This window comes from Stenella coeruleoalba (assembly GCF_951394435.1).
Source record: "Stenella coeruleoalba genome assembly, chromosome: 12".
Lineage (NCBI taxonomy): Eukaryota > Metazoa > Chordata > Mammalia > Artiodactyla > Delphinidae > Stenella > Stenella coeruleoalba.
Window position 1 is genome coordinate 16,333,711 of NC_137158.1, and position 27,700 is coordinate 16,361,410.

A 27,700-nucleotide genomic window follows, 5' to 3' on the forward strand; every position below is an offset into this window, starting at 1 on the left:
ATTTTCTCAGCGTTCTGTTAGACATAATAATACCTTACATTTGTATGGCATTTAATATTATTCAAAGCACTTCTGTGTTTACAGTTTCATTTGATTTTCCTAAGAGAGGCTAAGTGAATTATTATGCATTTCACAGATGAGGACTCTGAAACATGGAGTGTGTTCAGTTACTATTCCAAGGTCACAAAAGCCAGTAGAAAACCTGGTCTAGAAGCCATGTCTCCTGAGCAAATGGTGTGCTTCTGTTCCTTCTCCTGGTGAAAATAGAGAGCTGACTGGGGCATACCCTTTTTGCCTTCTGATATCCCCCCCATGAGCAGGACACAATATAATTTCTTTGGCATCCTTGCCCCAGAAAATGCATAACCTGAATTTAATCATGAACGAATGCCAATTAAACCCAAACTCTATGAATGATTATAGAAGCTACCCCAATCTGAGTTTCACTCTGAGTCACGAAAAAAACTTACACTAATCCTCCAAATTACAGAATAGGCTTCAACCTATGTGTCAGAAGTGGATGTCAGCTTCTACCCGGAAGGATACTTACACTGAGAAGGGTGAAAGGAGGAAGAGGAACCTCTGAAGGAAGTAACAGAGTGGTAGGGGAAAGAGAAGTGGCAGACGAAAAGAGGGAAAATGGCTGGTCAGGAGTGTCCAATGTTTCCTATCAGTCTAGAGAGATGAGTGCTGGGAAGGGGCTAATGAATGTCACTCCTTTCTTCCTTTAAGATGACTGTTTCAGAGGCGGCTATGTCTAGGCAGAAGCCAAATAGGTATGAGGAAGAGTGTCACGGTGGATGGCCCCATTTGCTTGTTCTTATTGACCTGCTTCTTTTTTTTTTTTTTTTTTTTTGCGGTACGCGGGCCTCTCACCGTTGCGGCCTCTCCCGCTGCGGAGCACAGGCTCCGGACGCGCAGGCTCAGTGGCCATGGCTCACGGGCCCAGCTCTCCGCAGCATGTGGGGTCTTCCCGGACCGGAGCACGAACCCGTGTCCCCTGCATCGGCAGGCGGACTCTCAACCACCGTGCCTCCAGGGAAGCCCCTGCCAACACTTTTATCTTGGACTTCTGGCCTCAGAACTGTGGCACAGAAAAATTCTGTACCGTGAGTGGTACTTTGTTACAGAAGCCTTAGGAAAATAATACATTGACTTTATATTTTGGACTTTCTTTTCAGATTGATCCCAATAGGATCATTCCTTGTGGTAATCAGCAAAGCAAGAAAAATCATGGAGCTCTTCCATCTAAGCATGCCCAGTCCTGAGTTGAAACAAATTTCAAACAGTCTGTGAACTAACATACATGTTATGGAACACATACTGTAGGGGGATGGATCCCCTAACCCACTTATGTTGGTGTACAAATGTATTTTTCTATGACTCGATTTTTAAGCAACAGCTTTGCTGAGATATAATTGAAAACTATCACTGTTATTTACTTTTAGAACATTTTCATCTCCCCCAAAAGAAACTCCATATTCAGTAGCAGCCCTTCCCCACTACTCCTTTACCCCAGTCCCTGGAACCACAACTTTCTCTTTCTATTGATTTGTCTATTCTCGACATTTCATACAAATGAAATTGTATAGTATGTGGTCTTCTGTGCCTGGCTTCTTTCACTGAGCATAATGTTTTCAAGGTTCATCCATGTAGCAGTACTTCATTTATTTTTATTGCCAAATAATATTCTGCCATCTAGGTATATGATACTTTGTTTACCCATATCAGTTGCTGGACACTTGGATTGTTTCCACTGTTTGGCTATTATGAACAATGATGCTATGAACATTTGTGTACAGGTTTTTGTGTGTACATATGTTTTCATTTCTCTTAGGAGTGGAATTGCTAGGTCATATAATAAAACCATGTTTAACATTTTGAGGGATGGTTAAGCTATTTTCCATAGCAGCTGAACCATTTTACACATTTTACATTCTCTCCATCAATGTAAAAGGGTTCCAGTTGCTCCGTATCCTAACCAATACTTGCTATAGATGTCTTATTTTAGCCATTCTAGTGGATGTGAAGTGAAACCTCATGGTTTTGTCTGCATTTCCCTAATGAATAATGATGTTGACCATCTTTTGATGTGTTTATTGGCCATCTGTATATCTTCTTTGGAGAAATGTCTATTCAAAACCGTTGCCTCTTTTAAAAAAAATAGACTTTATTTTTAGAGCAGCTTAACTTCACAGCAATATTGAGTGGAAAGTACAGAGAGTTTCTATATACCCCTGGCCCTCACACAAACACAGATGCCCCCACTATCAACACTTCACACCAGAGTAGTGCTTTTGTTATGACTGATTAACCTACACACGTCATCATCACCCAAAGTCCATAGTTTGCATTAAGGTTCACTCTTGGTATGTACAATGGGTTTTGACAAATGTATAATGACATTTACCCCCGTTATAGTATCACATAGAACAGTTTCACTGTCCTGAAAATCCTTTGTGCTCTGCCTATTCATCCCTCCGCCACTCCCAACCCCTGGCAACCACAGATCTTTTTATTGCCTCCATAGTTTTGCCTTTTCCAGAATGTCATATGGTTGGAATTATACAGTACGTAGCCTTTTCAGATTGGCTTCTTTCACTTAGTAATATGCATTTGAGTTTCCTCCATATCTTTTCATGACTTGATAGCTCATTTATTTGCTAAATAGTATTCCACTGTGTGGATGTACCAGAGTTTATTTATCCAATAAGCTACTGAAGGACATCTTGGTTGCATCCAAATTTTGGCAATTATGAATAAAGCTGCAATGAAAATTTGTGGACAGGTTTTTGTTGGGCATAATTTTCCAGTTCCTTTGGGAAAATACCAAAGAGTGTGATTACTGGATTATATGGTAAGAATATGTCTAGTTAAAAAAACCCCAAACTGCCCGATTGTCTTCCAAACCATTCTGCATTCCCACTGTCAATGAATGCGAATTCTTTGCCTATGTTTTAGCTGGGTAATTTATCAGTTTATTGTTAAGAGTTTTTAAAAAGTATATTCCGGATATAAGTTCCTTATCATTCTGACTGCTGGGCCTCTTCAAGTTCCCTAGACCATATCTGCATCTGGGTTGGCCATATAGAAGAAACATTCTGCTATTCCAAATGCCATGCCCTGGAGGGGTGTTTGAGGACCGTGTGATGCTCCTCCAGGCCCATCTACAGTTCTTCGCGTTCTATGGCTCTACCTCCATGGAAGGTGGGAAAGACTGGCTCTTAAATTAGCAGGCTACTTATAATCTTTTGTTTAGGTCATAAATTTTGTTCCCTAAGTCATTCAGGTTCTTGAGGTTTAATACTGAGAAACCAGTCTTTAAAACTCACACTCTTTTCTCAAATGATTATTTTGGCCATCAGCATTACAATCTATTTTAAAATTCTAAAGCGAGAGTTTGAGTCCTTGGCTACTTGCCTCCCTGATGCCTCTGGTTGAGTTTGAATGGGAGCAGGGGCCAGGATATAAGGCTGTATCACTATGAAATATTATGTTGCTATAAATGATGGGTGTCCAAAAGCACGCTGAATTCAAACAGGTACAGGCTGCAAAGTAGTTCAGCTCAGGGACAGAAATTAAGTCAAGAGTCATTCTGAAGAACGGCCAGCAACTTTGAACTCTGGCTCCCCAGGGCTCTGTATGTGTCCAGGGAGGTTACGGTGTCAGAAATGCAACTGGAAGTAGCTTAAGCAAAGAGAAGAATCTATTTTGAGAATATCACGGCATCTCACAGAACTTCAGCACCAGAAAGTGTTTAGGCTTCAAGAACAAACAGAGTTAGGAACTCAAATACAGTCACATTCTTCACCTTTTCTGGTCCACGAGATTGCTGAAAACTGTCTTTGCATCTCCCAGTGGCATTGAAAGATAGCCTATCTTTCTTTCTCAAGTACTTTTCCAAAATTCCCAGAAAATAACAGTCAGTTTCCCAAATTAGTATCAATGAAATGTGGCCAGGGTGGGTCCACTTTAATAACATAGACATTTCCATGGTTACTGGGTAGATAGTGTGGTGAAGGGTAGGAGAAATTCCACCCCCCACCCCCCAAAAAGTGATTTGCTGGCGGACACATCTGTTAGGTGCGCTCTTTGTTGTTCCTGACTGAATACAGCTGGAAATGCAAACTTCTTAGACCAGCATATGAAGACCTCCAAAATCTCCCTCTAATCTTTTTTCCCTACTTCTGTCAATTCCTGTATCTTTCCCTATACCCTGAGTCTGATAGTACCAAGTTGTTTTCTCTTCCTGGAAGGCACTATGTTTTTTTTGCCTGTTCACATTTTTTTCTTGGTTTGGAATGCCTTCTCCTCCCTAGTTTGCCTGGTAACTTCTACTCATCTTTTGGGTGCAGCTCAGTGTTACTTCTGGAAGCATTCTTGACTTAACAAAAGCAGAGTTTATTGCTCTTTGTATGTTTCATTTTATTTACATTGTCCTAGGGCCCCATCACATCGGATTATACTTGTCATGTAATCTGTCTCCTTTCTTTGCCACCTGGGACATTCTTAAAGGCAAGACTATATCTTGAACATATTTGTCTCAATGGTAGCTTGTTTCCAGCTGGTATACATAGCAGAGGTTCAATAAATTCTCACCAGTTCTTTTATTATTTTTCTTTTTTTCCCCCAGGCCTAAATCATCTCAGCACCCCAGCTCCCTAGACTATCAGCAAACTGAGAAAATGCAGATTGATTGGTTTTTATCCTTGCTTTTTACCCTCTTTTTTAAAAAAATTAATTAATTTAATTAATTTATTTGTGGCTGTGTTGGGTCTTCGTTGCTGTGCACGGGCTTTCTCTAGTTGTGGCGAGCGGGGGCTACTCTTTGTTGAGGTGCACAGGCTTCTCATTGCAGTGGCTTCTCTTGTTGCGGAGCACAGGCTCTAGGTGCACAGGCTTCAGTAGCTGTGGCACGTGGGTTCAGTAGTTGTGGCTCCCGGGTTCTAGAGGTCAGGTTCAGTAGTTGTGGTGCACAGGCTTGGTTGCTCCGCAGCATGTGGGATCTTCCTGGACCAGGGCTTGAACCTGTGCCCCTGCATTGGCAGGCGGATTCTTAACCACTGCGCCACCAGGGAAGCCCTTTATCCTCTTTTTTAAAAATTAAATTTTGACTATGTAAATGTAATTTAATTTTGTTACCCCCTCCTTCATTAAAATTAAATAAAAAATCCTTCACTCACATAAAAATAAAAGACATAATACAGCACGCATGCACACGCACGTGTACACATGCACACACATACACCATGAAACAGAAGAGGTGAACAAAACAAAAGACAAGATTAAAAATCCCTGAAATGTTAAATTTTGGGGCTTACATGGGAGTAGGAATAATGGCGACAGACTTCTGATCCTCCTTTGGGCAGTTTTAAATTCCTGTCTCTTAATCCCAATCAGAAAACAGGCAGCTGGTGCATCTCTTTGTCTCTCCTTTCACCCCATTTCTTCTCTCTTGTCCTTTGCCTCCTTGCAAAACCAAGTATGGATTGGGAGGCCAGGAATAGCAGAAGGGAGACAATCTTTCCCCCTCTTCCTTCTTCATATTGCTTTGGGCCTGTATTTTCCCACCTTCATCTGATGGAAACACTTTCACTCTTGTTTCTATCGTATTTTGCTATAATTTGTAAATTCATGGACAGAGTAGGTATCCTTTTAAACATCTGAATTTTTAAAAGGAAAATTTACAAAGTTGATAATTTTAAACGTAAATTAATGAATTCTCAAATTCTCCAGGTTTCTAAGCTAATCAGCTATTTTCACTGTACCTGGGCAAAACTGCATCCGAATTCGTATTAAGTGGATTTGCAGGATGAAATCTAAATTTACCTCTTTCACTCTCATTTAAATCCAGAAAAACAAAATAAAAATCTATACAAAATTATTAAATACTCAGGGAGGGTTTAACTAAAGAGCGCAGGTTAAGAGCAGCGATTCCCGCAGTGTTCTGAAACTCAAAGCCAGTAACCAATGCCGATCGGTAACCCTTTCCATCCCTTACTTACAGGATAATAAAGGTAAAGAGCAGGAGAGGATAAAAAAGGGTTACATTTCAAAAGAAAATATAAATCTTAAAATGGAAAAGCCATCGGAACCTCACAACGCAGATTACGTTGGAAAAGAACAAACCCAGGTAGAGCGTGGAACTTTGCAGAACCGCGTTCTGCTCCCGGACCCTGGCAGCTGACACTGGGAGGACTCCGCCTCCAGGAACAATCTCATTGGAGCTCACCTGCCCCTTTTCCGCATGCGCACAACGGGCAAACACTGCTGGCTCTTCTCGTCGCCTTTCCCACCCCCGAATTCCGAGCTCCGATTGGTTCGCTTCACGGGGCCGCCCCTTCGGTCCACCCAGTGTGGAGGCCGCCTCGGCGCTCCGCCCTCCCTGCCGGCAGCGGGCCGCGGCGCAGGCTGCAAACCCCGGCGGCGTGTGGGGATGGCGGCGACGGCGGTGACGGTTGGCAGGCTGCTGCGGCTCCGCGCGGCCGGGGCCGAGGGACACTGGCGTCGGCTGCGTGGCGCGGGGCTGCCGCGGGGCTTCCTGCAGCCCGCCTCGGCCGACGGGGATGCGGCCCAGAGGCGGCAGGTGGCTCACTTCACTTTCCAGCCTGACCCGGAGCCACTGGAGTACGGTGAGCTAGCGGCTGCCCTGTCCGCTCCCGCGCAACCCAGACTCCCAGGCCCGCGGGAGGTCATAACGGGTGCCGCCCTGCCTGTTCTGGGCGGGGTCCGTCGGGCTGACCTCCTTGCATCCCGGCATAATCCCTGCCCTGCCCTCCGGAGCCTTGTTCTACCTTAGGGTCTGACTGTGATTTCCTCCTTGCTACATTTTTGTGACTACTCAACCCTCGAGAGGCAGCCCCTCGGCACCCTCGAGATGGGTGACAAGGCACACCAGGTGTGCAAGGGCCTGGGGGTGGAGGGGTGGTGCCAGGGACAGCCTCCCTTTCTCCGTTCTCTATCCTTGCTTTCCCAAGTGCCCCCCGACCCCCAGAGTTGCCCCAGCTTGCCCATTGCTGGGCCACAAAGTACAGGCATCGGTATGTTAAAAAAATAAATAAATAAAGCGCCCCTCCCCTTTTTTTTGCTTTAGTAGGTAAGAGAAAACGGAGGGACTAAAGTAACTGAATTGATTTCCCCAAGGTCACAGAAAACATCCAGCTTCCTATCTGAGCCTAGTACTAAGCTTGTGCTGGGCTAGGCTGCCACTTAGCCAAGGAGGGGTAAGCGATGTAGGTGACGATGTAGGTGATGGGCAGAGGAAGCCTTCAAGTGCTTCCAACGGCAGCAGACACGTAGCACCTCTCACGCTTCACGGTATGACAGTTGCATAACATTTACGGTTTCTTCTGCGAGTTTTCTGTAATCTCCAACAGATCCAGTGTCTATCATCAGAACATTGGAAACAATGAGAAAACAGCTACCTTTTCCTTGGCTAATAACTTCTCACATGCTAGAGTTGACATTTTGGGAAGTGTGCCAGTATTTGCTTGTGAGTAATAAAAATGAACATTTATTGAGCACTTACCACAGGCAGGCATGGGCTGAGAAGTTTACATTCATCCTCTCATTTGATGCTTAGGACAACCTTAAGAGGTAGGTAATGTTGTTATTCCCAGTTAAGTGAAATGAGGCCTTGAGATGGTTTGTCCTGGATTACACAGATAAGTTAGTGGTAGCATCAGCTTTGGAATCTAATTGTTCAGATTCCAGAGCTTCCATTCTAAACGATGTGCTAAACTGCATGTGGAAACTATTTACTAAGAGGTGTTCCGGTTCTGTGAAATAGTAGACGCCATAAAGGCGAATAGCGACTTTTTCTATTCAACAAGATGGACCTCGAATTCTGTCTTCAAAGCAAAGAAACTTTAGCCCGATACTTGAGAAATAGAGCATCGGTCTTCTTAACCTCCTTCCATAATTACGAAATTACTAAAACTTGAGTAAAATGATAATAAAATGTTTGTTCTTATTATAACAATAATAAAAGCATATCACAGATATTTTGGATAATAGAAAAGAGCAAAAAAAGAAAGTAATCTCACCACCCACCACTGTAAATATTGCTAATATTTTGGGGTGTATCCTTTAAGTATTTCCTTTCAGTTTAGTGGAATTAATGTATTCCACTAATAAAATGAGTGGAATAAAAGTTTCCCCTAATTGTAGTTTTAATACAGATACAATTTGCATTATTTAATCAGAAGCATTTTCCCATATTGTTGTATAGTTTTTATAACCTTCTTTGGAAGAAGACATGTTCTGGGAATTCCCTGGGCGGTCCAGTGGTTAGGACTCCGTGTTTTCACTGCCGAGTGCCCAGGTTCTATCCCTGGTTGGGAGACTAAGATCCCACAAGCCATGTGGCATGGCCAAAAAAAAAAAAAAAAGACGTGTTCCGTCGAGCAGAAACACTGTATAATTCAGTGGTTAAAATCTTGGCTCTAAAATCAGATTAGGCTAGGTTCCATCTTCACACTGTTACCTATAACTTTAAACTCATCACTTAGCCTCCATGAACCTCAATTTCTTTATAAGGAGTTAATAATATCTAATTTGGAAGGTTGTTATGAGGACTAAATAAGGATAATGTGCATAATGTACTTAACACAGTCTCTGACTACTAAGAAGCACTCGGTAAGTAAATGGAAACTTTTAATAATTACCTTTATGCTTTTGTTGTTACAGTTTTGCTGTGTTGTAAATAATGCAGATAGAAACATTTCAGGTATCTTTTACTGTATCTGAGATTATTTCTTTAGGATAAAGTCCCAGGGATGAGATTTCTGATTCGAAGATATGAACACTTTAATGGATTTTTAATGCATAGTTCAAATTACCAGTTCATACTTCTATTTGAGGTGTGAGAGTGTGAGTACTGGGTGTCATGCTAAAATCACAGGTGTACTGTGATACTGTGATTTGTAGTAAGAAATACATATTTGGTCTTTGTTCTGTTCCTGGCACAGAACTCTTGAAAATTCCCATGATGAGAGCAATAAAGGTGTCTTTAGTTATGTTACTGTTGACTTTTGGTAAAGCCCCTAAGTCACCTAAGGACGGGGGCTGGTGACCCATGTGCTTAGAGGTTTGGAACTTTCAGTCCCACCCTTCTGACCTCTGGGGAGGGTAGGGGGACCTCCAGGTCAGTGGATTGCCAATGGCCAATGATTTAATCAATCATGCCTAGGGAAGTCTCCCTAAAACTTCAAAGGACAGGGTTCAGATGGCTTCGGAGAGGGAAATCCCTGGTGGTCCCATGGCTAGGACTCTTGCTTTCACGGCCAGGGGCCTGGGTTTGATCCCTGGTTGGGGAACTAAGATCCCACAAGCCGCGCAGTGTGGCCAAAAACAATAAAAATTAAAAATTAACCCTCCCCCCTCCCCAAACAGCTTCTGAGAGAGTGGCATTCTCAGAGAGCAGGGAAGCGCCTCACCTTCTCCCACACACCTTGCTCTGTGCAGCTCTTCCATCTGGCTGCTCCTGAGTTATATATAGTTTATTATAGTTATGATAAACCAGCGATCTAGTAAGTAAAATGTTTCTGGGTTCTGTGCACTGCTCTAGCAAATTAATCAAACCCAAGGAGGAGCTGTGGGAACCTCCCATCTTAAGCTGGTCAGTCAGAAGCACAGGTGACAACCTCACTTGGTGTTGGCATCTGAATTGGGGGAGGGGCGGTCTTGTAGGGCTGAGCCCTTAATCTGTAGGAGTTGAGATGCATTATAGGACACCCAGCTGGTGTTGCAGACTTGCTTGGTGATGTGTTAAAAAGACACATGCCCTTTGGAATTGGTGTCAGAATCGTATGTGCTCATGCGTGTGAGTGTGTCTGCAGCGCGCGCTCACACACACACTTGGGTATTTTGTGTATTTTAAAAATTGTACACGGAGTTATTTCTTCTCTCAGTGCTAATACTGTCTGCCATTCTTGAGCAGCTGCTCTGTTCCAGGTGTTGTGGTAGACATCAGTCTGTAATTCTCACAGTAACCTTGTGAGCTGGAGAATATTATGCTCATTTTACAGATGAGAAAATTGAGGCGTAGAGATGTTGGTGGCCTGCCCGAGTCTGATAAGCAGCACAAGAATTTGAACCCAGATGTGTCTAATGCCAAAGTCTCCCACATGTACTGTTGTACCTACTAATGAAGATACCTATTCTCTCTCTGCCTTTCTATGTTACTGTCTCTCTGCCTTTCATGCGTGCTACAGATAACTTTTATTCTTTTATTTTGGTTATTTTGACATGTGAAAGGGACTCCTTAAATAGAGTGGTGGTCATGGTCACCTCTGAGAAGGTGACATTTAAGCTGCACGGTGAGGATTGATAAAGGAATCACCTCTGCAAGGACCAGAGTGGAAGCTTGTTTTCCAGGAAGAAACAAGGACAAGCAAGGGTGAAGGCCCTGAGGTGGGGTGAGATGTGCTGTAGGAGTCGAGAAGGCCACTGTGGTCGGGGATGTCCTGTGTAGGGGACAGTAGACAGCTTTCAAAGATCAACGGCATAATGAAGAATCTTTGTACTATGGGATGACGGCCTTCTTGCCGGTATTAGAATTTTTAGGGTTGGGAACAGTGTGAGCAAAGAGAGGTTAGAAAGCATGGAGTTTATGTGAGGAACAGGAAGTAGTGAGTTTATTTGGAGGAGAACGAAAATGGGTGGGAAACAAGTTAGGAAAAGTAAATGGAGGCCTCTAAAGCTGGAATAAAGTTTGGGGAGAAGAAAAGGTTGAATATCTCTAACGTGCCTTTCACTGCGCCGGTGCATTACGTATAGATTCAAATGTGGTTCTGTGGGCGGTGGAGGGCCATTGAGTGTTTTTAGGCAAGAAGGTGACCTGAGATGTCCTTGTGTTATATCACTGGGCAAGTTTATAGAATGGATTGGTGAAGGGAAGGTAAAGAGGCAGAGAGATGCGTCAGAGAGATATTGTAATTGTCCACATGAGAAGCTTGAACTTGGTGAGTGTCAGTGGAAATGGTGGCATGTTTGGGAGGCTCTGGCACCGTTTTGCCTGCGGGGGCTCAGTCAGGGGAAGGTGTATCGAAGGTGACTTGACATTTTCAACCTGGGAGGCTGAAAGGATGGTCAAGTGGTGGTCGCACTGATAGAAATGAGGGATGGCAGAGGAGAAGCACGTTTTCAGAGAGGGAGAGGGTGACTTAAATTTTGGATGTGTTGAGATGTCTTAGTCCTTTTGGGCTGCTGTAACAAAAATGCCAATAGGGCTTCCCTGGTGGCGCAGTGGTTAAGAATCTGCCTGCCAATGCAGGGGACACGGGTTTGAGCCCTGGTCTGGGAAGGTCCCACATGCTGCGGAGCAACTAAGCCCGTGAGCCACAACTACTGAGCCTGCGCGTCTAGACCCTGTGCTCCACAACAATAGAAGCCACAACAATGAGAAGCCCGCGCACCGCGATGAAGAGTAGCCCCCGCTTGCCGCAACTAGAGAAGGCCTGTGCACAGAAACGAAGATCCAACACGGCCAAAAATAAATAAATAAATTTATTTAAAAAAATGCCAATAGACTGGGTGGCTTATAAACAACAGAAATTTATTTCTTATAGTTCTGGAAGTCCAAGGTCACAGCACTGGCAGATGATTCAGTGTCTGGTGAGGGTCTGCTTCTTGGTTCTTAGCCATCTTCTCACTGTGTCCTCACATAGTGGAAGGGGTGAGAGAGCTTTCTGGGGTCTCTTTTGTAAGTGCACTAATCCTATTCATGAGGGCTCCACCCTCATGACATACTCACCTCCCAAAGGCCCCACATCCAAATATCATCACATTGGGAATTAAGTTTCAACATCTGCCTTTGGGGGGACACAAACATTCAGTCTCTAGCATTGGCAGTGTTGACGGAATAGAACACTCTGAGTGAGGTAAGGTGGTGTGAGTTCTGATCTGGCACCAAAACAACTACGTCACAGGTAGAAACCCTTGGGGCCAGAGAATTCTCTCCAGGTCTCTTTTCCTCATCTTTTTTAGAATTGCCCTCAGTGAATGTCCTTCCTCTTTTCTCCTCTTACTCTGTGTTTCCTGTGCTGACTGACTTTATCATTGCTCATCCAAACCTCTCGTGGTACCCCACAGAATGAAGATAACGATGAGAGCGGACACTTGGATCCGTGCTCACCGTGTGCCAGGTGCTATTCTGGGTGCCTTGCGTGTATCGATTCATTTAATCCTCAAGTAACAGTGCTGTGATAGAGAATTTGAGCCGCACTTTACAACGTAGCATTGTGACATTGGCCATGTGTGTTAGTCTTCATAAGCTTTGTTTTCCTCATTTGCACTGCCTCAGAGGGTCGCTGGGGGCACTCAATAAGATAATCCATACAATTACTGGTGCCTGACACGCATTGTGCTGGAAAGGTCTCCTTAATTAGGGGAGAGGGAAGGTAACCGGTGCAGAGTAGATGCTCCCTAAATATTGGGACATTTGATAGTAGTTATCTCACTGAATTCTCACAATAGCCCAATGGAAGTAGGATTTAGGGGATTAGATACGTAGAATGGATGAAAGGAGGACATTCAGGGATGCCTCCTTGGTTTCTGGCTTGGGCACCTGAGTGCCATCTAGTGCGGTTTTTAAAGTGGAAAGACTGGTTTTGGGAGTGGACATCAAGAGTTCAGTTCTGTGCTGGTTGAGTTAGAAAAGCCCAAGACACCCAAGTGGAGAACTGACAGCTGTTGGATATAAAAGCCAAGAGCACAGAGGAGAGGTCTGGATTGGAGAGACCCATTTGTGAGTACCCAGCAATATAGATGGATTTAAGAATCATAGAGACTGGGTAGATTAGGGCCAGCAAAGGTAAGGGAAGCGCCGCAGGTTGTCCGACCATGGGCGTCATGCCTTGGCAGATGTTAGCATGAGCCCACCTCACCCCCAACTGTTAATTTCTTCCTTTTCGTGGATATGCAGTAACACGGGCACCTTCAAAAGGCATTTGCCTTTGGAGACCCTTCATTTACATTTCAATATAAAATGTTCTGTCCCTGTTACTTGGATTCTCCCCGAAACTTACTTTATGGGGTAGAGGTCGGGACACCCTTTAATAGGGGTTAGAATGGGGTAGAGGTATATACGTGGCTCCTAGCAAAAGATTCCTGGAGAGTAGGGTATCCGGAGGGGTGGAAGAGGTTTTGCTGGGGGAAAGCAGGTAGCTTCTTAGGCATCCTCCCATTTTACAGTGTGGTTCATGCCAGATTATGCCATGGAAATCACGCACGCGTCGTGCTTCAACAGGCATGTACTGCCTGTCATGTATGTGTCCGGCAGTGTGCTCAACGCGGGGGTTTCTAAGAGGCACACAACGAGGAGGGGCTGTGATACACAGGTCTCCACCAGGGACCAGGCAGCCCAGAGCAGAACCAGCGCTGGATGTGTTGGTGGAAGCTTCGTTTTCCGAAGTAGACCCCAATCCACGTCTTAGCTGTGTATTTATTTGTATTTGTTCGGGGTCTAAGTGTAGATACACTTACTGTCAGCATGGGCTGCTGTTGACCTGGGTTATTTCTGGACACTGCTCCTGGGGCACCCGTGTGACCCATTAAATCTCAGGTGCTCTAGCTCTGCTGATGGCCTTTCTCTCCCTTCAGTGCTACCCCATGCTGCATATGGAATGGTTACTCAGAATAACTGAGTACTACTCATCAGACTGGTACTGCAGTACTGCCTCTCCCCCACTCCCCTTGGCCTGGAATTTGTCTTTGAATTGTGACACTGGTAGATTTTTTCCTATCCCATTCCTTTGTTTTTAAGTGGTTGATGAACAATTTGCTTTGTCTGTTTTTTAATTTTTTTTTTTTTTTTTTGCGGTACGTGGGCCTCTCACTGCTGTGGCCTCTCCCATTGCGGAGCACAGGCTCTGGACGCGCAGGCTCAGCGGCCATGGCTCAGGGGCCTAGCCGTTCTGCGGCATGTGGGATCTTCCCAGACCGGGGCACGAACCCGTGTCCCCTGCATCGGCAGGCGGACTCTCAACCACTGCGCCACCAGGGAAGCCCTGTTTATTAATTTTTAAGAAACAGCCTCATAGGTTTATTTGTTCAGCTGTTCACTCAACAAATATTTATTGAGCACCTATTGCATGTCAGATACTGTTGTAAGGGCTGAGCACATAGCTCTGATCAAAGGCAGTTAAGAACCTCTGCCCCCTTATGTTCTATTGTGTCCCTTACATCCCAGCAACATGCCACTTTGTCTTTGCAGCAATGATGATGACCTGGTTTTTAAAATTTTTTATTTAAAATTAAAATTTATTCTTTTCCATTATGGTTTATTACAGGATATTGGATATTGTTCCCTATGCTATACAGTAGGACCTTGTTGTTTATCTATTCTATATATAGTAGTTTGTATCTGCTGTCTACTCCTAATTTATCCCCCCCTCCACTTTGGTAACCATAAGTTTGTTTTCTTTGTGAGTCTATTTCTGTTTTGTAAATAAGTTCATTTATAGCATATTTTAGATTCCACATATAACTGACAACATGTGATATTTGTCTTTCTCTTTCTGACTGAGTTCACTTAGTATGATAATCTCTAGGTCGATCCATGTTGCTGAAAATGGCATTATTTCATTCTTTTTTATGGCTGAGTACTCTTCCATTGTATATATGTACCACATCTTCTTTATCCATTCCTCTGTTGATGGGCATTCAGGTTGCTTCCATGTCTTGGCTGTTGTAAATAGTGCTGCTATGAACATTGGGGTGCCTGTATCTTTTCAGATTAGAGTTTTCTCTGGATGTATGCCCAGGAGTGGGATTGTAGGATTACATGGTAGTTCTATTTTTAGTTTTTTTAAGGAACCACCATACTGTTCTCCATAGTGGCTGCACCAATTTACATTCCCACCAACAGTGTAGGAGGGTTTCCTTTTCTCCACACCCTCTCTAGCACTTATTATTTGTAGACTTTTTAATGATGGCCATTCTGACCGGTGTGAGGTGATACCGCATTGTAGTTTTGATTTGCATTTCTCTAATAATTAGCGAAGTTGAGATCTTTTCATGTGCCTACTGGCCAGATGGTGACCCGGTTTTTCACAGTGTTCTACTTAGGACAGTTTTGAGTAAGCAGCTCAGTTCCAACCATAAAACCCCATTTTACCAATGGGTACCCTTTAGCTTGCATCCTTGGCTTGGGAAATTGCACGCTGTGTATATTTATGTTCATTTTGTTATAACTTTTTATCCTGGAAAAGAAGAGTCGTCAGTCTGGCTTTGAAATTTTGCAGCCAGTTATTGATACTGGTAATTGTGTGATTTGGCAACTGGGTTTAATAATTTTGTAGTGGTGTTCATAGGCCTTTTTCTTTTCTCCTTTTTAAGGTCTTACCAGTGGCACAGCTTTGGTTAGACATGCTCCAGGTGTGCTTATCTTATCATGAGGGAACTTTAGGCATACTTTATCAATAGTTTTTGGTGTAACCCCCAGGAAAATAAGTAATTCTAAGGAAAATAAATATTTAAATGATGTTACCTCTGAATAACTTGTGATTTCTTTCAGACCCATCCATAAATCACACTGCAGATTAAAAAAGAATCACAAGTAGATGTTGTTCTACTAAAAATTGTCACTTAAAGCTTTTAAAAGCATCTAGTAGAATAGCAGTTAATCCAAAACCCCAAAATTCTGACTTTGTTTGGGAAAAAAAAAGTATTCAGGAGGGAAAGATTATGTGTTCACGTGGAAATATAACATTTAGATACCCTTACTTGTAAATTATTTTCATACAAGATGAACAAATTCTTTGTGGTTATCAAGCAATACTTTTCAGATTCACTCTGTTTGATTTTTATTATTAAAGTCTTTGCTTTCTCCTTACTGGAAACTTGCCAAGCAGCAGTGAGATGAGATGTCTTAGAGGCATTCAGTATTAATTCAAACGGTCAGCAGACTTGAAATAAGAACCAGTTTAGACGTTTCGGCAGTTTCATCCTCCCTAGAGTCTTAGCTATGAAAATCCTCATTAGATTTTCCTAGATAAAAATCTTACTTTAGGAAATGTATGAAAGAGGTGAAGGAGTGGGAATGTCACGGTGGTTGGGAAAATAGTTTACCCTAAACGATTATCATCTGATGCTGGGCACCAGTCAACCCTTCTAAGAGTTTTTATAGAATGGAGAAGGATTTAAGGAAAGTATCTATTAAATGGCTTAGCCTTTAAGAAAAATACATTATGAGGTAATTATGGACATGGGGTGTGATGGTGATATGACAGTGATTTCTTGAATAAATTCCTATTCTCTACACCAGAAATAAGAGTAGAACCAGGCTTTATTCTGGGCTCAGAGGGCATCAGGGCAGATCTGACTGGGTATCACCGAGACCTGTAGCCTGGGTATTAAACAGTGTGGAAGGGATCAGAGACAGGTGGGAGCCCAGAGCTGGACAGAGAATCAGAAGGCGGGGAAGATGGAAGGTTGCAGGTGTCCTAGGTCAGAGCCTGCTGTGGAGCCAGGGCACTCCAGGGATGGGCCTCCAGGAAAAGGATGACTGATCAGTCAGTGTCTCTGGGCTGCAGGGTTGAAGGCAACAGCAGTCATGGTTGTGACCCACCCTGGGAATTAGACCTTGGCTTTTGGGATGCACAGGCCACTGGGGTTCACAGAGGTTAGATGGGCCAGTAGTCAGGGTAGGCAGCAGGTGTTGGAGGGATTTGATATCAGCATGGCTATGGGTTAAGGTGCATGGATCAGGCAGTAACATGAAGACGGGTCCTGTGTATCAGAGAAGGTTCAGGCAGACGCCTTTTCTGCTCTGAGTAGTGCTTTTGTGGATGATCTGACCCTACAGTTCTGGGACAATTGTGGGCACTGGCAGCACCGAGGCTTAAAGCAAAGCCCTAAAATCATGGTATTTCTGAATTCCAACGTTTGGAACTTTATCACATAAAGCTTTATACCGCTCAGAATAATGCCAAGGTCCAGATGAAGGCCACATTCACAGACCAGAGTCTGACAATTAATGCTAATATTGATTCAACACTCACTGTCTCACGTACTGTTCTAAGTGCTTTACATGTATTGTTCCATTTAATCCTCTCAGCAACCCATTTAGGGAGACAGAGACTGGCTCACAGAGATTCTGCTTGAGCAGTAAGAAATAGGAAGGGCCAAGCTGGTGTGCTTAGGCGTGGGGTTGTAGAGTTCTCCACACACCAGCAGCGCTGGGCACTGCAGCTTTCTTAGCCTTCCTCACTGTTCTGTGGCCCATGACCATTTGTTCTTATTGGCACATTTAACACATGACATTGGTCACGTGTATTTGTTATGGCTTATGTTCCTAAGATTCATCCAGGGCGTCTTCCCAGACCGCTGCCACTCTGGCTGCTTCCCTTTTCTGACTTTCCATAGCTTTTATTTATTGTCTACACACATTCGTTCAACTTTGTCATGTTCCTTCCTCCTTTTTTTTATACTCGTTTTAAAATTGTTTAATATGTTTAAATTTTGCCTCTTCAACAAGTGTCTTAAAGTTTGTATTGCTTTTGTATCCTCTACAGAGCCTGCATCATTGTAAATAATTCAGTAAATTTGCGTAATATATTCTATACCTTTCTTTCTACCTTGACTTTATTTTTTTTTAATTTTGTTAAATTAAATTAAGTTAAATTTAATTTTTTTGGCTGCACTGGGTCTCGCTGCGTGTGGGCTTTCTCTAGTTACAGCGAGCGGGGTCTACTCTTCGTTGCAGTGCGTGGGCTTCTCATTGCGGCGGCTTCTCTTGTTGGACAGCATGGGCTCTAGGTGCGTGGGCTTCAGTAATTGCAGCATGCGGGCTCAGTAGTTGCGGCACATGAGTCCCAGAGCGCGTGGGCTTCAGTAGTTGTGGCACATGGTCTCAGTAGTTGTGGCTTGAGGGCTCTTAGAGTGCAGGCTCAGTAGTTGTGGCACACGGGCTTAGTTGCTCCACGGCAGGTGGGATCTTCCTGGACCAGGGCTTGAACCTGTGTCCCCTGCATTGGCAGGCGGATTCTTAACCACTGTGCCACTAGGGAAGTCCCATCTACCTTGACTTTAATTAAATTTTAATCAACAGTTAAACTGGTTATTTTTTACATATGTTACAATGCATGAATTTTCTTTTTTTTTTTTTTAATTTTCACAGGGCAAACTCAGAAAATGAATCTCTTCCAGGCAGTAACAAGTGCCTTAGATAACTCACTGGCCAAAGACCCTACTGCAGGTAAACTTCCTTTGTGCTTGACTGTGGTAGTTGTGTTAATTCAGAATTGAAGATTTGCTAGAAATATTTGTCTGGAGCTCAATGGGTAACATTATATCTACTTGAAATTTTTAAAAGACCTGAACAAATGCTTAAGGCTAAATAATCAAATTATGATATTTAAACACATTTTTTAATCCTCTTATTATGAATTAGTTCGCACGTATATCTGGCATCATTAAGTTAACTTTCTCCCACAGTATGTGCGCTCCTTATATTACATTAATACCTTCTGGGTTTTTTGAATAAGTACTGCTGTTTCTCTAGCATGTAGAAAAAAATGGAAAATACCCCTTCGTTCAGCTATCTATTTATAAAATGAAGGTTTGATTCTGTGCTTTCCTTTGGGATACGTTGTCATTCAACTTGTAAGATTTTTGGGGAAATAACTGTAATATTTATAATTAACTTTATAAGTAACTTTATCTTATTCAATTAAATTATTGCTATAAAGCCAGTTGTCCCACTGTGTATTTTCTACATTTGACTGACTTGACTTCCTATGTATATTTAGTGTACCTTGGGTTTCCACTTGGGAATCTCTGGTTTTAAGGTCAAGTGAAAAACAGCTTCATTTTTAGGAGGAAGTGAGAGCTGGACTGGTGGATGGTTAGACCTTCCTTTGTTTTGACCGAGAATGACTGATGTAGCCCCGTAGAGAAGGGTGGTTTATCTTCCTGAGGTCCACGAAGCCGATGAGGTGCCTTAATGGGGCTAGAATTCAGCTTTGTGAACACCCGTTGTTTGGTTCTCTTTGCCTTACTACGAGGTGCCCCTCAGTTTTCACCTATACTATTCTTTGCCTCGTTCCTTACATCCGTCATACTTGCCTCCTTTCTCTTTCACGCAATCTGCCACTTTCCTATTTGTGACTGTTCTCTCAGCTTGAAATGCTGTTCCTTTAGCTCTTCGATTGCTGACTCTCATTGTATGTCGTGTATTTAAAACAACAACAACAACAACAACAAAAACAAAAACGCTGCTCTGGGACTCAGGAGCCTGGTGTGTGAGTCACAGGTCTGCCTCTTGCTTTCTGACTTGTTAAGTTACTTTACTACTTTTCTGGCCTCGTTTCCTTCATGGGTAAAACAAGATGAGATTCCAGATCTGTGTTTCTTTCTCAACTGGGGATTTTAATCCCCCCTCCTCCCCTCACAGTTAATGATGTCTGGAGACAGACTTGAGGCTGTTACAGCTCTGTGTGGGGTCACTGTCATCCACTGGATAGAGACCCGGGGTGCTGCTCTGTGTCTGCAATGCACAGGACAGGCCACTATGACACAAGAATTAACCAGTCCAAAGTGTCCCTGATGTCGAAATTGGGAAACCTTGATTTAGATCTGTGGTCCATTCCTGTATTCTAATTGAAAATGTAAACATTTAAATTACTTATTTCTCATTGTTAGTATCATTTAGGGATTATTAAATACAATGTGTTTTTTAAACATTGTTTTTCAGTAATATTTGGTGAAGATGTTGCCTTTGGTGGAGTCTTTAGATGTACTGTTGGCTTGCGAGACAAGTATGGTAAGTTAGTATCTTTATATATGAACAGTATTCCTGTAGAACTTTTACTTAAAGATCTTGAAAATACAAAGTTTGCCTGTTGAAATGTTTGCCGTATCCTTATTGTACAGATGGGTTCCTTTCGTTTCCACGGCCACCCACAGACTCCTTTGGCTTAGATTTCTCCAAGCGTGTTCTAACTGTAGCTTCCCTCTGATCTAGTTCATTATACATATTATAGATGCCAAAATAGTCTTCATTAAATACACTGTTTGTCATGTCCTTCATGCTCTGGGAATCTTTGACCTCTTATTGCCGTCTACCTTAGCCGATTTCTTTTGTTTTTTTAAAATTAACTAATTAATTAAATTTAGTTGGCTGCATCAGGTCTTAGTTGTGGCACATGGGATCTTTCATTGCAGCACGCGGGGTTCTCCCTAGTTGTGGCGTGGGCTCAGTAGTTGCGGCCCATGGGCTTAGTTGCCCCGCGGCATGTGGAATCTTAGTTACCCGATTGGGGATCAAACCCACGTCCCCTGCGTTGGAAAGCAGATTCTTAACCACTGGACCACCAGGAAAGCCCCAACCCCAAGAACATGGATTACTCTTTTTTGCTGTTTTTTGTTTTGGCCACGCTGTGGGGCATGGAGGACCTTAGTTCCTCGACCAGGGATTGAACCCACGCCCTCTGCAGTGGGAGCACAGAGTCTTAACCACTGGACCGCCAGGGAAGTCCCCTACCTTAGCCCATTTCAGTCCCATTGCGTCTAGTTCAAGGTTCTGCCCTATTGGTCTCTGTTAATAGATTTCATCTTCTATTATCTGCAATAGGATTCTCCAGAGAAATTGAACCATTAGGATATATCTATGTGTGTGTAGATATGTGTGTGTATATGTATTATATATCTGTATTATCTATATTTATACTTATATCTATATTTATACCTATACTTATATCTATATTGAGAGAGAGAAAGTGAGAGAGAAAGTGAGAAAGAGAGATTTATATTTTAAGGAGCTGGCTTACACCATTGTGGGGCTTGCAAATCTGAAATCTGCAGGGCAAGCCAGCAGACTGGAAAACGGGGCAGGCTTCAGGACAAATGTTTTCTTGTTTGGGAAACCTTAGTCTTTTCTTCTAAGGCCTTCAAGTGATTGGATGAAGCCCATGCACATTAAGAAGGATGATCTACTTTACTTAAAGTCTACTGATGTAAATGTTAATCACATCTAAAAATACCATCACAGCAATATCTTAGACTGGGATCTGACAGCCAGGCACCATCACCTTGCCAAGTGGACACCTGACATTAACCATCACATTATCCTTCCACATGTTTCATCCCCACCAATCTGTGCCTTTTGCCTGGCATTGATCCATTTCCGCCTATTGCTTTCACTCATTTCATTTGCCTCAGACTTAAAACCATCATAGAATGCATATTCCTCTGTAAGGAATGTGTTTCAACCTCTTTCTGTGACGGGTGACTTTGAGGTGCTTTGACCTTTCTTGTTTTTCCTCAGCTTTATCTACCGTGGAAATCAAAGCAGTTAAGTTTGGGGTGGAGTCGACATCTGCCTACTGTCTTACCTTTGCCGCTGTCCTGTAAATCTCCTGTGTGCAGTAAGGAGTGAGGGGCCTTAAGATTTTTTTTTTCTAACTGTTGTTCCTTCTTGTTGCACTCTTCTCTGAGGTTATACTTGCATCCAGGAAACCATAGTTGAATCTGGGAAATCAAGTGTCCCATCCCACTTAGCAGGAACTCTCAGGTTGTTCTTTTCCCTTCCTTTACAGCAGTTTCATTTTTCTGGGTCCTGTCCCTCTGCTTTCTCCTAGCTGTCTATTTTAACAGCTCTTTAGAGTTTGAGATACTTGGACCAGTCTCAGCTATCTCAAACTGTCTCAGTTCTCTCCAGCTAATTCTGACTCCTAGAGATTTTAGATCGTAAAAAAGAAATTAAAAACCTTGGGCTTCCCTGGTGGCACAGTGGTTGAGAGTCTGCCTGCCGATGCAGGGGACGCGGGTTCGTTCCCTGGTCCGGGAGGATCCCACATGCTGCGAAGCGGCTGGGCCCGTGAGCCATGGCCGCTGAGCCTGTGCGTCCGGAGCCTGTGCTCCGCAACGGGAGACGCCACAACAGTGAGAGTCCTGCGCACCGCAAGAAAAAAACAAAACAAAATAAAAAAACCTTTATACATTCGATTTCAAAATGCATGTGCATCGTAGAAAATTTGGAAGATGTAGAAAAGTGTAAAGAAGAAAATAAAAATTGCCCAAACTACCAGAGATAACCTAGAGAAAACCACTGTATGTATCTTGGTATTGTTGTCACTTCTAGACATATTTGAATATATTTATATATATTAACTAGTATTTAAAACATAGAACTATGCTTTTTTTTTTCTTAGGATTTTCATCTCTGTTTACATTGCCCATCTGTTCTTGCATGCTGTCTACTTTATCCATTAGAGACCTTAGCATATTAATCATTTAAATTCCCAGTCTGATAATTCCAGCATCCCTGCCACGTCTGGAACGATGCTTGCGCTATCTCTTCAAATGTGTCTTTTGCCTTTTGATGTGCCTTGTAATTTTTTTCTTGCTAGCCAGACGTGATGCACTGGGTAACTGCTGTAAATAGGCCTTCAGGGATGTGGTGGTGAGGTGTGGGGAGAGGGCAAGTGTTCTATAATCCTAGGATGAGGTTTGTCTTTAGTGAGCCTGTGCCCCTGGACTGTGAACTTCACAAACATTTCTCAGTTTTTTCTCCCTGCCTCAGGTAGGACAGGGTTGCTAGAGTGAGCTGGAGCTGGGTATTTCCCTTCCCCCAGGTCAGTTAGGTTCTGATGATACCCAGTAGGTTGGGCTCTGGTTAACTAGTTTTATATGACTATTACTTAAGGAGGGAAGTGCTCTGGCATATTTCAGAATGGTTGCTTGTTCACTTCCCTTGCTGGAAGCACGAGGGGATTTTCTCCGACATTTACTGTGGAAACCTGATTGAGCTCCTGGAGGTAAGCCTCACAAAATTGTGGGGAGCCCCTGCAACTTGGTCCCTGGAGGTTTTAACTCTCAGGCTTGTCCACACAGAACCTCCAGCAATTCGTCAGTTACAGCCCAGGTTTCCTGCCCCAGCTCTGGAAAGTTGAGATTCCCTGTATTCACCCATCCGTCTCTCCAGTCTTGGGGGCAGTGGTTTGCCCTATGTCCTCACCTCTCTAAGGATCCAAGAAGAGCTGTCGATTTTAGTCTGTTGAGCTTTTTACTTGTTAGGATGGAGTGGCGACTGCCAAGCTCCTTACATGTGGGACTGGAAACCAAAAGTTGGATTACACTTTTTAAAAAATAATTAATTAATTGTGTCTGCGTTGGGTCTTCGTTGCTGCGCACAGGCTTTCTCTACTTGCAGCGAGCGGGGGCTACTCTTCGTTGCGCGGGCTTCTCATTGCGGTGGCTTCTCTTGTTGTGGAACATGGGCTCTAGGTGCATGGGCCTGCTCAGTAGTTGTGGCTAGCCGGCTCTAGAGCACAAGCTCAGTAGTTGTGGCACACGGGCTTAGTTGCTGCACAGCATGTGGGATCTTCCCGGAGCAGGGCTTGAACCTGTGTCCCCTGCATTGGCAGGCGCAGTCTTAACCACTGAGCCACCAGGGAAGTCCCAGATTACACTTTTGTAACTAGTCTTATCTGTATCTACGCTGAGCAGTTTCTAGCCCTCACTGTTTTGCCCTGCCTGAGCCAGCGTGGTGGCATGCCACGTGCTTTACAAAGCTGGCAGGTCTTCTGTTGGCTTCTGCCCAGGTTCTCATCCAGGACATTTCATTCCTGTCACCTGTGCTCACACACTAGCGACTTCCGAGTTTCTATCTCTGGTCTAGACCTCTGCCCTGAGCTTCATCTCTGTGGATTCAGTCCCCCACCCCTCCACAATCTTCTCCTCGGTGTTCGAGTCCTTTCAGACTCAGTGTTTCCAAACTTTTCAAACTCAGCTGAATTTATTATATCCTCCAGCAAATCCATGCCTCCTACTACATTTCCTATCTTGGTGAGTATACCACCATGCACTTCTCTCTTTCTCATTCTCCATGTCCAGTCAGGTCCTACAATTTTATCTTCAGAGTTTGTCTTTTTTTCTTTTTCAATTTAGAATGTTACTTTTACATTTAAAAAAAATGAATTTATTTATTTATTATTTGGCTGTGTTGGGTCTTCATTGCTATGTGTGGGCTTTCTCTAGTTGCGGTGAGCAGAGGCTACTCTTAGTTGCGGTGCGTGGGCTTCTCATTGTGGTCGTTTCTCATTGTTGCAGAGCACAGGCCCTAGAGTGCAGGCTCAGTAGTTGTGGTGCACAGCTTAGTTGCTCTGAGGCATGTGGGGTCTTCCTGGACCAGGGCTTGAACCCGTGTCCCCTGTATTGGCAGGTGGATTCTTAACCACTGCACTACCAGCAAAGTTCCTAGAGTGTTACTTTTAAAAATTTATTTTTTACTTTATTATTTTTTTATTGAAGTATAGTTGACTTACAATGTTGCGTTAGTTTCAGGTGTACAGCAAACTGATTCAGTTACACATATATATATATGTGTAAAAAATATATATATTCTTTTCAGATTCTTTTCCCTTACAAGTTATTATAAAATATTGAGTATAGCTCCCTGTGTAGAGTTTGTCTTTAATATGGCCTCTCCTTTCCGTTCTCACTGCCCTGGAGTTTCGTTTCAGATCCCTAATCATCCCTGCTCGGACAGTTTCACTGCTTTCCTTAGTAATCGCCCTCCCTTCAGTCACTGCCTGTTGCCAGTGTGATCATGCTGAAATGCACATTTCTTGGCAGAATATGCAAAAGACTTTGAGATCTGCTCCCTCCCTACATACCTGGCCTCATTCGCTTTATTCATTAATATTGAATTATGGGACGTTTTCCCTAAGCCCTTGTGTTTTTCATCTCTCTTCCTTTGCACATGCTATTTGGATCTCTCTTCCCCATCTGATTCCCTGGGAAACTCCTATTTCACCTTCAGTCACTACTTTATCACTGTCCAGATTTTACATCTTTTACATATTGCAAATTATTGTAATTGTCTTCCCACGAGATCTCTGTACCAGACAACTTCTCAAAGGAAATAGACATTTAAATTGTGGGTTCATCCCTAGCTCCTAATATAGCATCATGCAGTACTTATTGAGTGAATGTTGTTGAGTGTATTTACCCCTCACTCTGTCACCAAGACAGTGGCTGCTGCCTCTGAAAGGGGGTTTCCTTATCTCCCTTTAGTGATTTTTAGTTGGTCTGATTTTCTTTAAAAAGAGCTTAAAACAGGGAGAAACTAGCTCTCACTAGGAAAAAGTCCACTGCTCATAGAAGGTGCTGGAAGATTTATGTCTGCATGACAAAGGGTTGGGCTAATTAACAGCTAAATTAATTCTTAGCTTTATTGTCAGCAGCTGTTGTGAATTTTTACACTAGCTTTAGGACTATGAATTCAAATTTTGAATAATTCCAGGTTGATCAATACGAACAATGAAATCACCACCACTTTCTCTAAGAGGAAATGAGCTTCCGTTTTCAGGAGTGAAGAACAAAGGAAATGGTGAAGAGAAATCTATCCAAACAGAACTTTTTGTATATTTAAGAAATAGCACATCTTTTAAAAATAATGCTCTGCTCTTTTGAGTATAGGCTGAGAATTTTAAGCTATACACAAGCATGCTTGTCTTGGTAGTCTCTCTCTCTCTCTTTTTTTTTTGTGGTACGCGGGCCTCTCACCGTTGTGGCCTCTCCCGTTGCGGAGCACAGGCTCCGGACGCGCAGCCCCAGCGGCCATGGCTCACGGGCCCAGCCGCTCTGCAGCATGTGGGATCCTTCCGGACCGGGGCACGAACCTGCGTCCCCTGCATCAGCAGGCGGACTCTCAACCACTGCGCCACCAGGGAAGCCCGGTAGTCTCTTTTTGAAGTTAAAAAAATTTGTATTTACTTAACTTAAAAAATTTTTGAAGTATAGCTGATTTACAATATTGTGTTAGTTTCAGGTGTACAGCAGAGTGGTTCTGTTGTACATATTTATATGTACAAATCTATATTTTTTTAATTCTTTTTCGTTATAGTTTATTACAAGATATTCAGTATAGTTCCCTGTGCTGTACAGTAAATCCTTGTTGTTTAAAGACTTTGTATTGAAAAGAATGAAAAAGATTATGCTGCTATAGTTGAATGCATTGCATTGGATGACATAGCAAGCAAACCTCTTGTGAGGGATTGATTCACTTTCTGGAGAGAGCTGGATGTTGAGAAGCGCTCAGCCAGTAGGTGGCAGCCTACACTTTGAAATGAGACTGTCTCGGTTGGCCTTGTGTCAGTACTCTGGAACTGCAGAGAAGGGTTTTAAATTCCACCAGAAGGGAGAATTTGAAGGATTGCAGGTTACTGACATAATATTGTGACGCTGAATACTACTTAATATTAAAAAGAAGGAACTGACTCATTAGGGACAATGCTATTAAAAAAAAAGTAGGGGAGGTAGACCCCTTTTGTACCCCAGGTAATACAGATGAGTGTGAGTTTAGCGTCACCGAACTGCGTTTCTCCTTCCTTGTCCTTTGACAGAACAAAATAAAGAGAGTGCTCGGAAATTGAAAGTAGAAGAGCGTAACCGCATAAACACATGGCATTTTTAACCTTTTTAGGGGAGGGGATCCCTTGGGCAGGAGCAATGGTGGGGACTGGAGGTAGTTCTAGGGAAGCAGGGGATGGGGGAGGGCCATTAACGGCAGTTGATTTTGAGGGTAGGGTGTGATTTTATGTTGAATTCCACACATCCTTTCATTTATGTAAGTCACTGAGACGGAGTCTGCACGTCATGTACAAAATCTGCCCTCATTATTGTCATTCTCTGTATGAGGCAGTGTTTGTGTATGTCTTATTCACATAAGACTTTGGTGTGTCAGGTTCAGGGCACATTTTTATTTAACACTATCCTGTACTGCAGTGAATGTGGCTGGACTGTGGTCCCCAAGGCGGTATTTTGTTCCATTTATTGGAGGAAACTCAGGTGAGAAAAGGAACAGCAGAGGCTTTGCTGAATTAATCTACAGGCCTAAACGTCTGCCTTTTCATGGGATTTGGTGTTTTTCCATTACTCTCTTCATTCCTGTCCACCACGACTGTGGCCTGTCGTAGCAGCTTGGGAAAACGAATATAACCACTTACTTGTTTTCTTATGTAAACATCAGAGAAATTGTAAAACCAGATACTTTAAGACACTGAATTCAGGAAGGAAAACTAGGACAAGCATGTGGAGAAGGCGGGTTTTTGTCTGTAATGTGCCAATATTTGGGAGTTGACTTTGGGCCCCAGTATCCTCATCAGTAAAGTGAAAGTACACGTTTAGGTATTCTTTATGCTTTTATCTTTTTAAAAAAGAGGAGCACATTTTCTTTATGCTTTAATTTCCTTTACATTTAGAGGTTTTATGAATATAACAATTGTTATGTCATCCTAGAACCATGGGCTACATTAGGCACTTAATTTTCTCTCTCTTTTTTTTTTCAATTTTGTTGGAGTATAGTTGATTTACAATGTTGTGTTAGTTTCAGGTGTACAGTGATTCAGTTATACATATACATATATTCATTGTTTTTCAGATTCTTTTCCCATATAGGTTATTACAGAATATTGAGTAGAGTTCCCTGTGCTATACAGTAGGTCCTTATTGGCTATCTATTTTAATATATAGTAGTGTGTTTCTTAATTTTCTCTTAAGAAATCCCTTTTCCAGTATGATAAGTTTTAAATGTGGAGGCTGAAGGCAAAATCTTTTGACAAGTCTCATACTTTCACCAGAATTAGGAAATGAACATCTTCAACAGAAAAAGTGACCTTGCATTATATGTTCCTCCAACAAAGAAAGGGTTACTTGAGTAATAATCACACTCTTGTATTTTCTGTCAGGTTCC

At 42.9% G+C, this 27,700-nt stretch overlaps 1 protein-coding gene across 3 annotated transcripts in view; it reads left to right on the forward strand.

Annotated features, from left to right (window-relative positions):
* The first annotated feature begins 6,343 nt into the window (after positions 1-6,343).
* Positions 6,344-27,700, forward strand: part of BCKDHB (branched chain keto acid dehydrogenase E1 subunit beta) — a 283,718-nt gene continuing 262,361 nt past the window's right edge. For 2 of the 3 annotated variants that reach the window (XM_079939005.1, XM_079939006.1), the window contains exons 1-3: positions 6,344-6,632; positions 18,122-18,199; positions 19,697-19,765. In XM_079939005.1, the coding sequence (XP_079795131.1) occupies positions 6,437-6,632; positions 18,122-18,199; positions 19,697-19,765 (343 nt within the window). In that variant the 5' untranslated portion in view covers positions 6,344-6,436. The remainder of the gene's footprint in view (positions 6,633-18,121; positions 18,200-19,696; positions 19,766-27,700) is intronic. The other variant, XM_079939004.1, reaches the window with a different exon arrangement.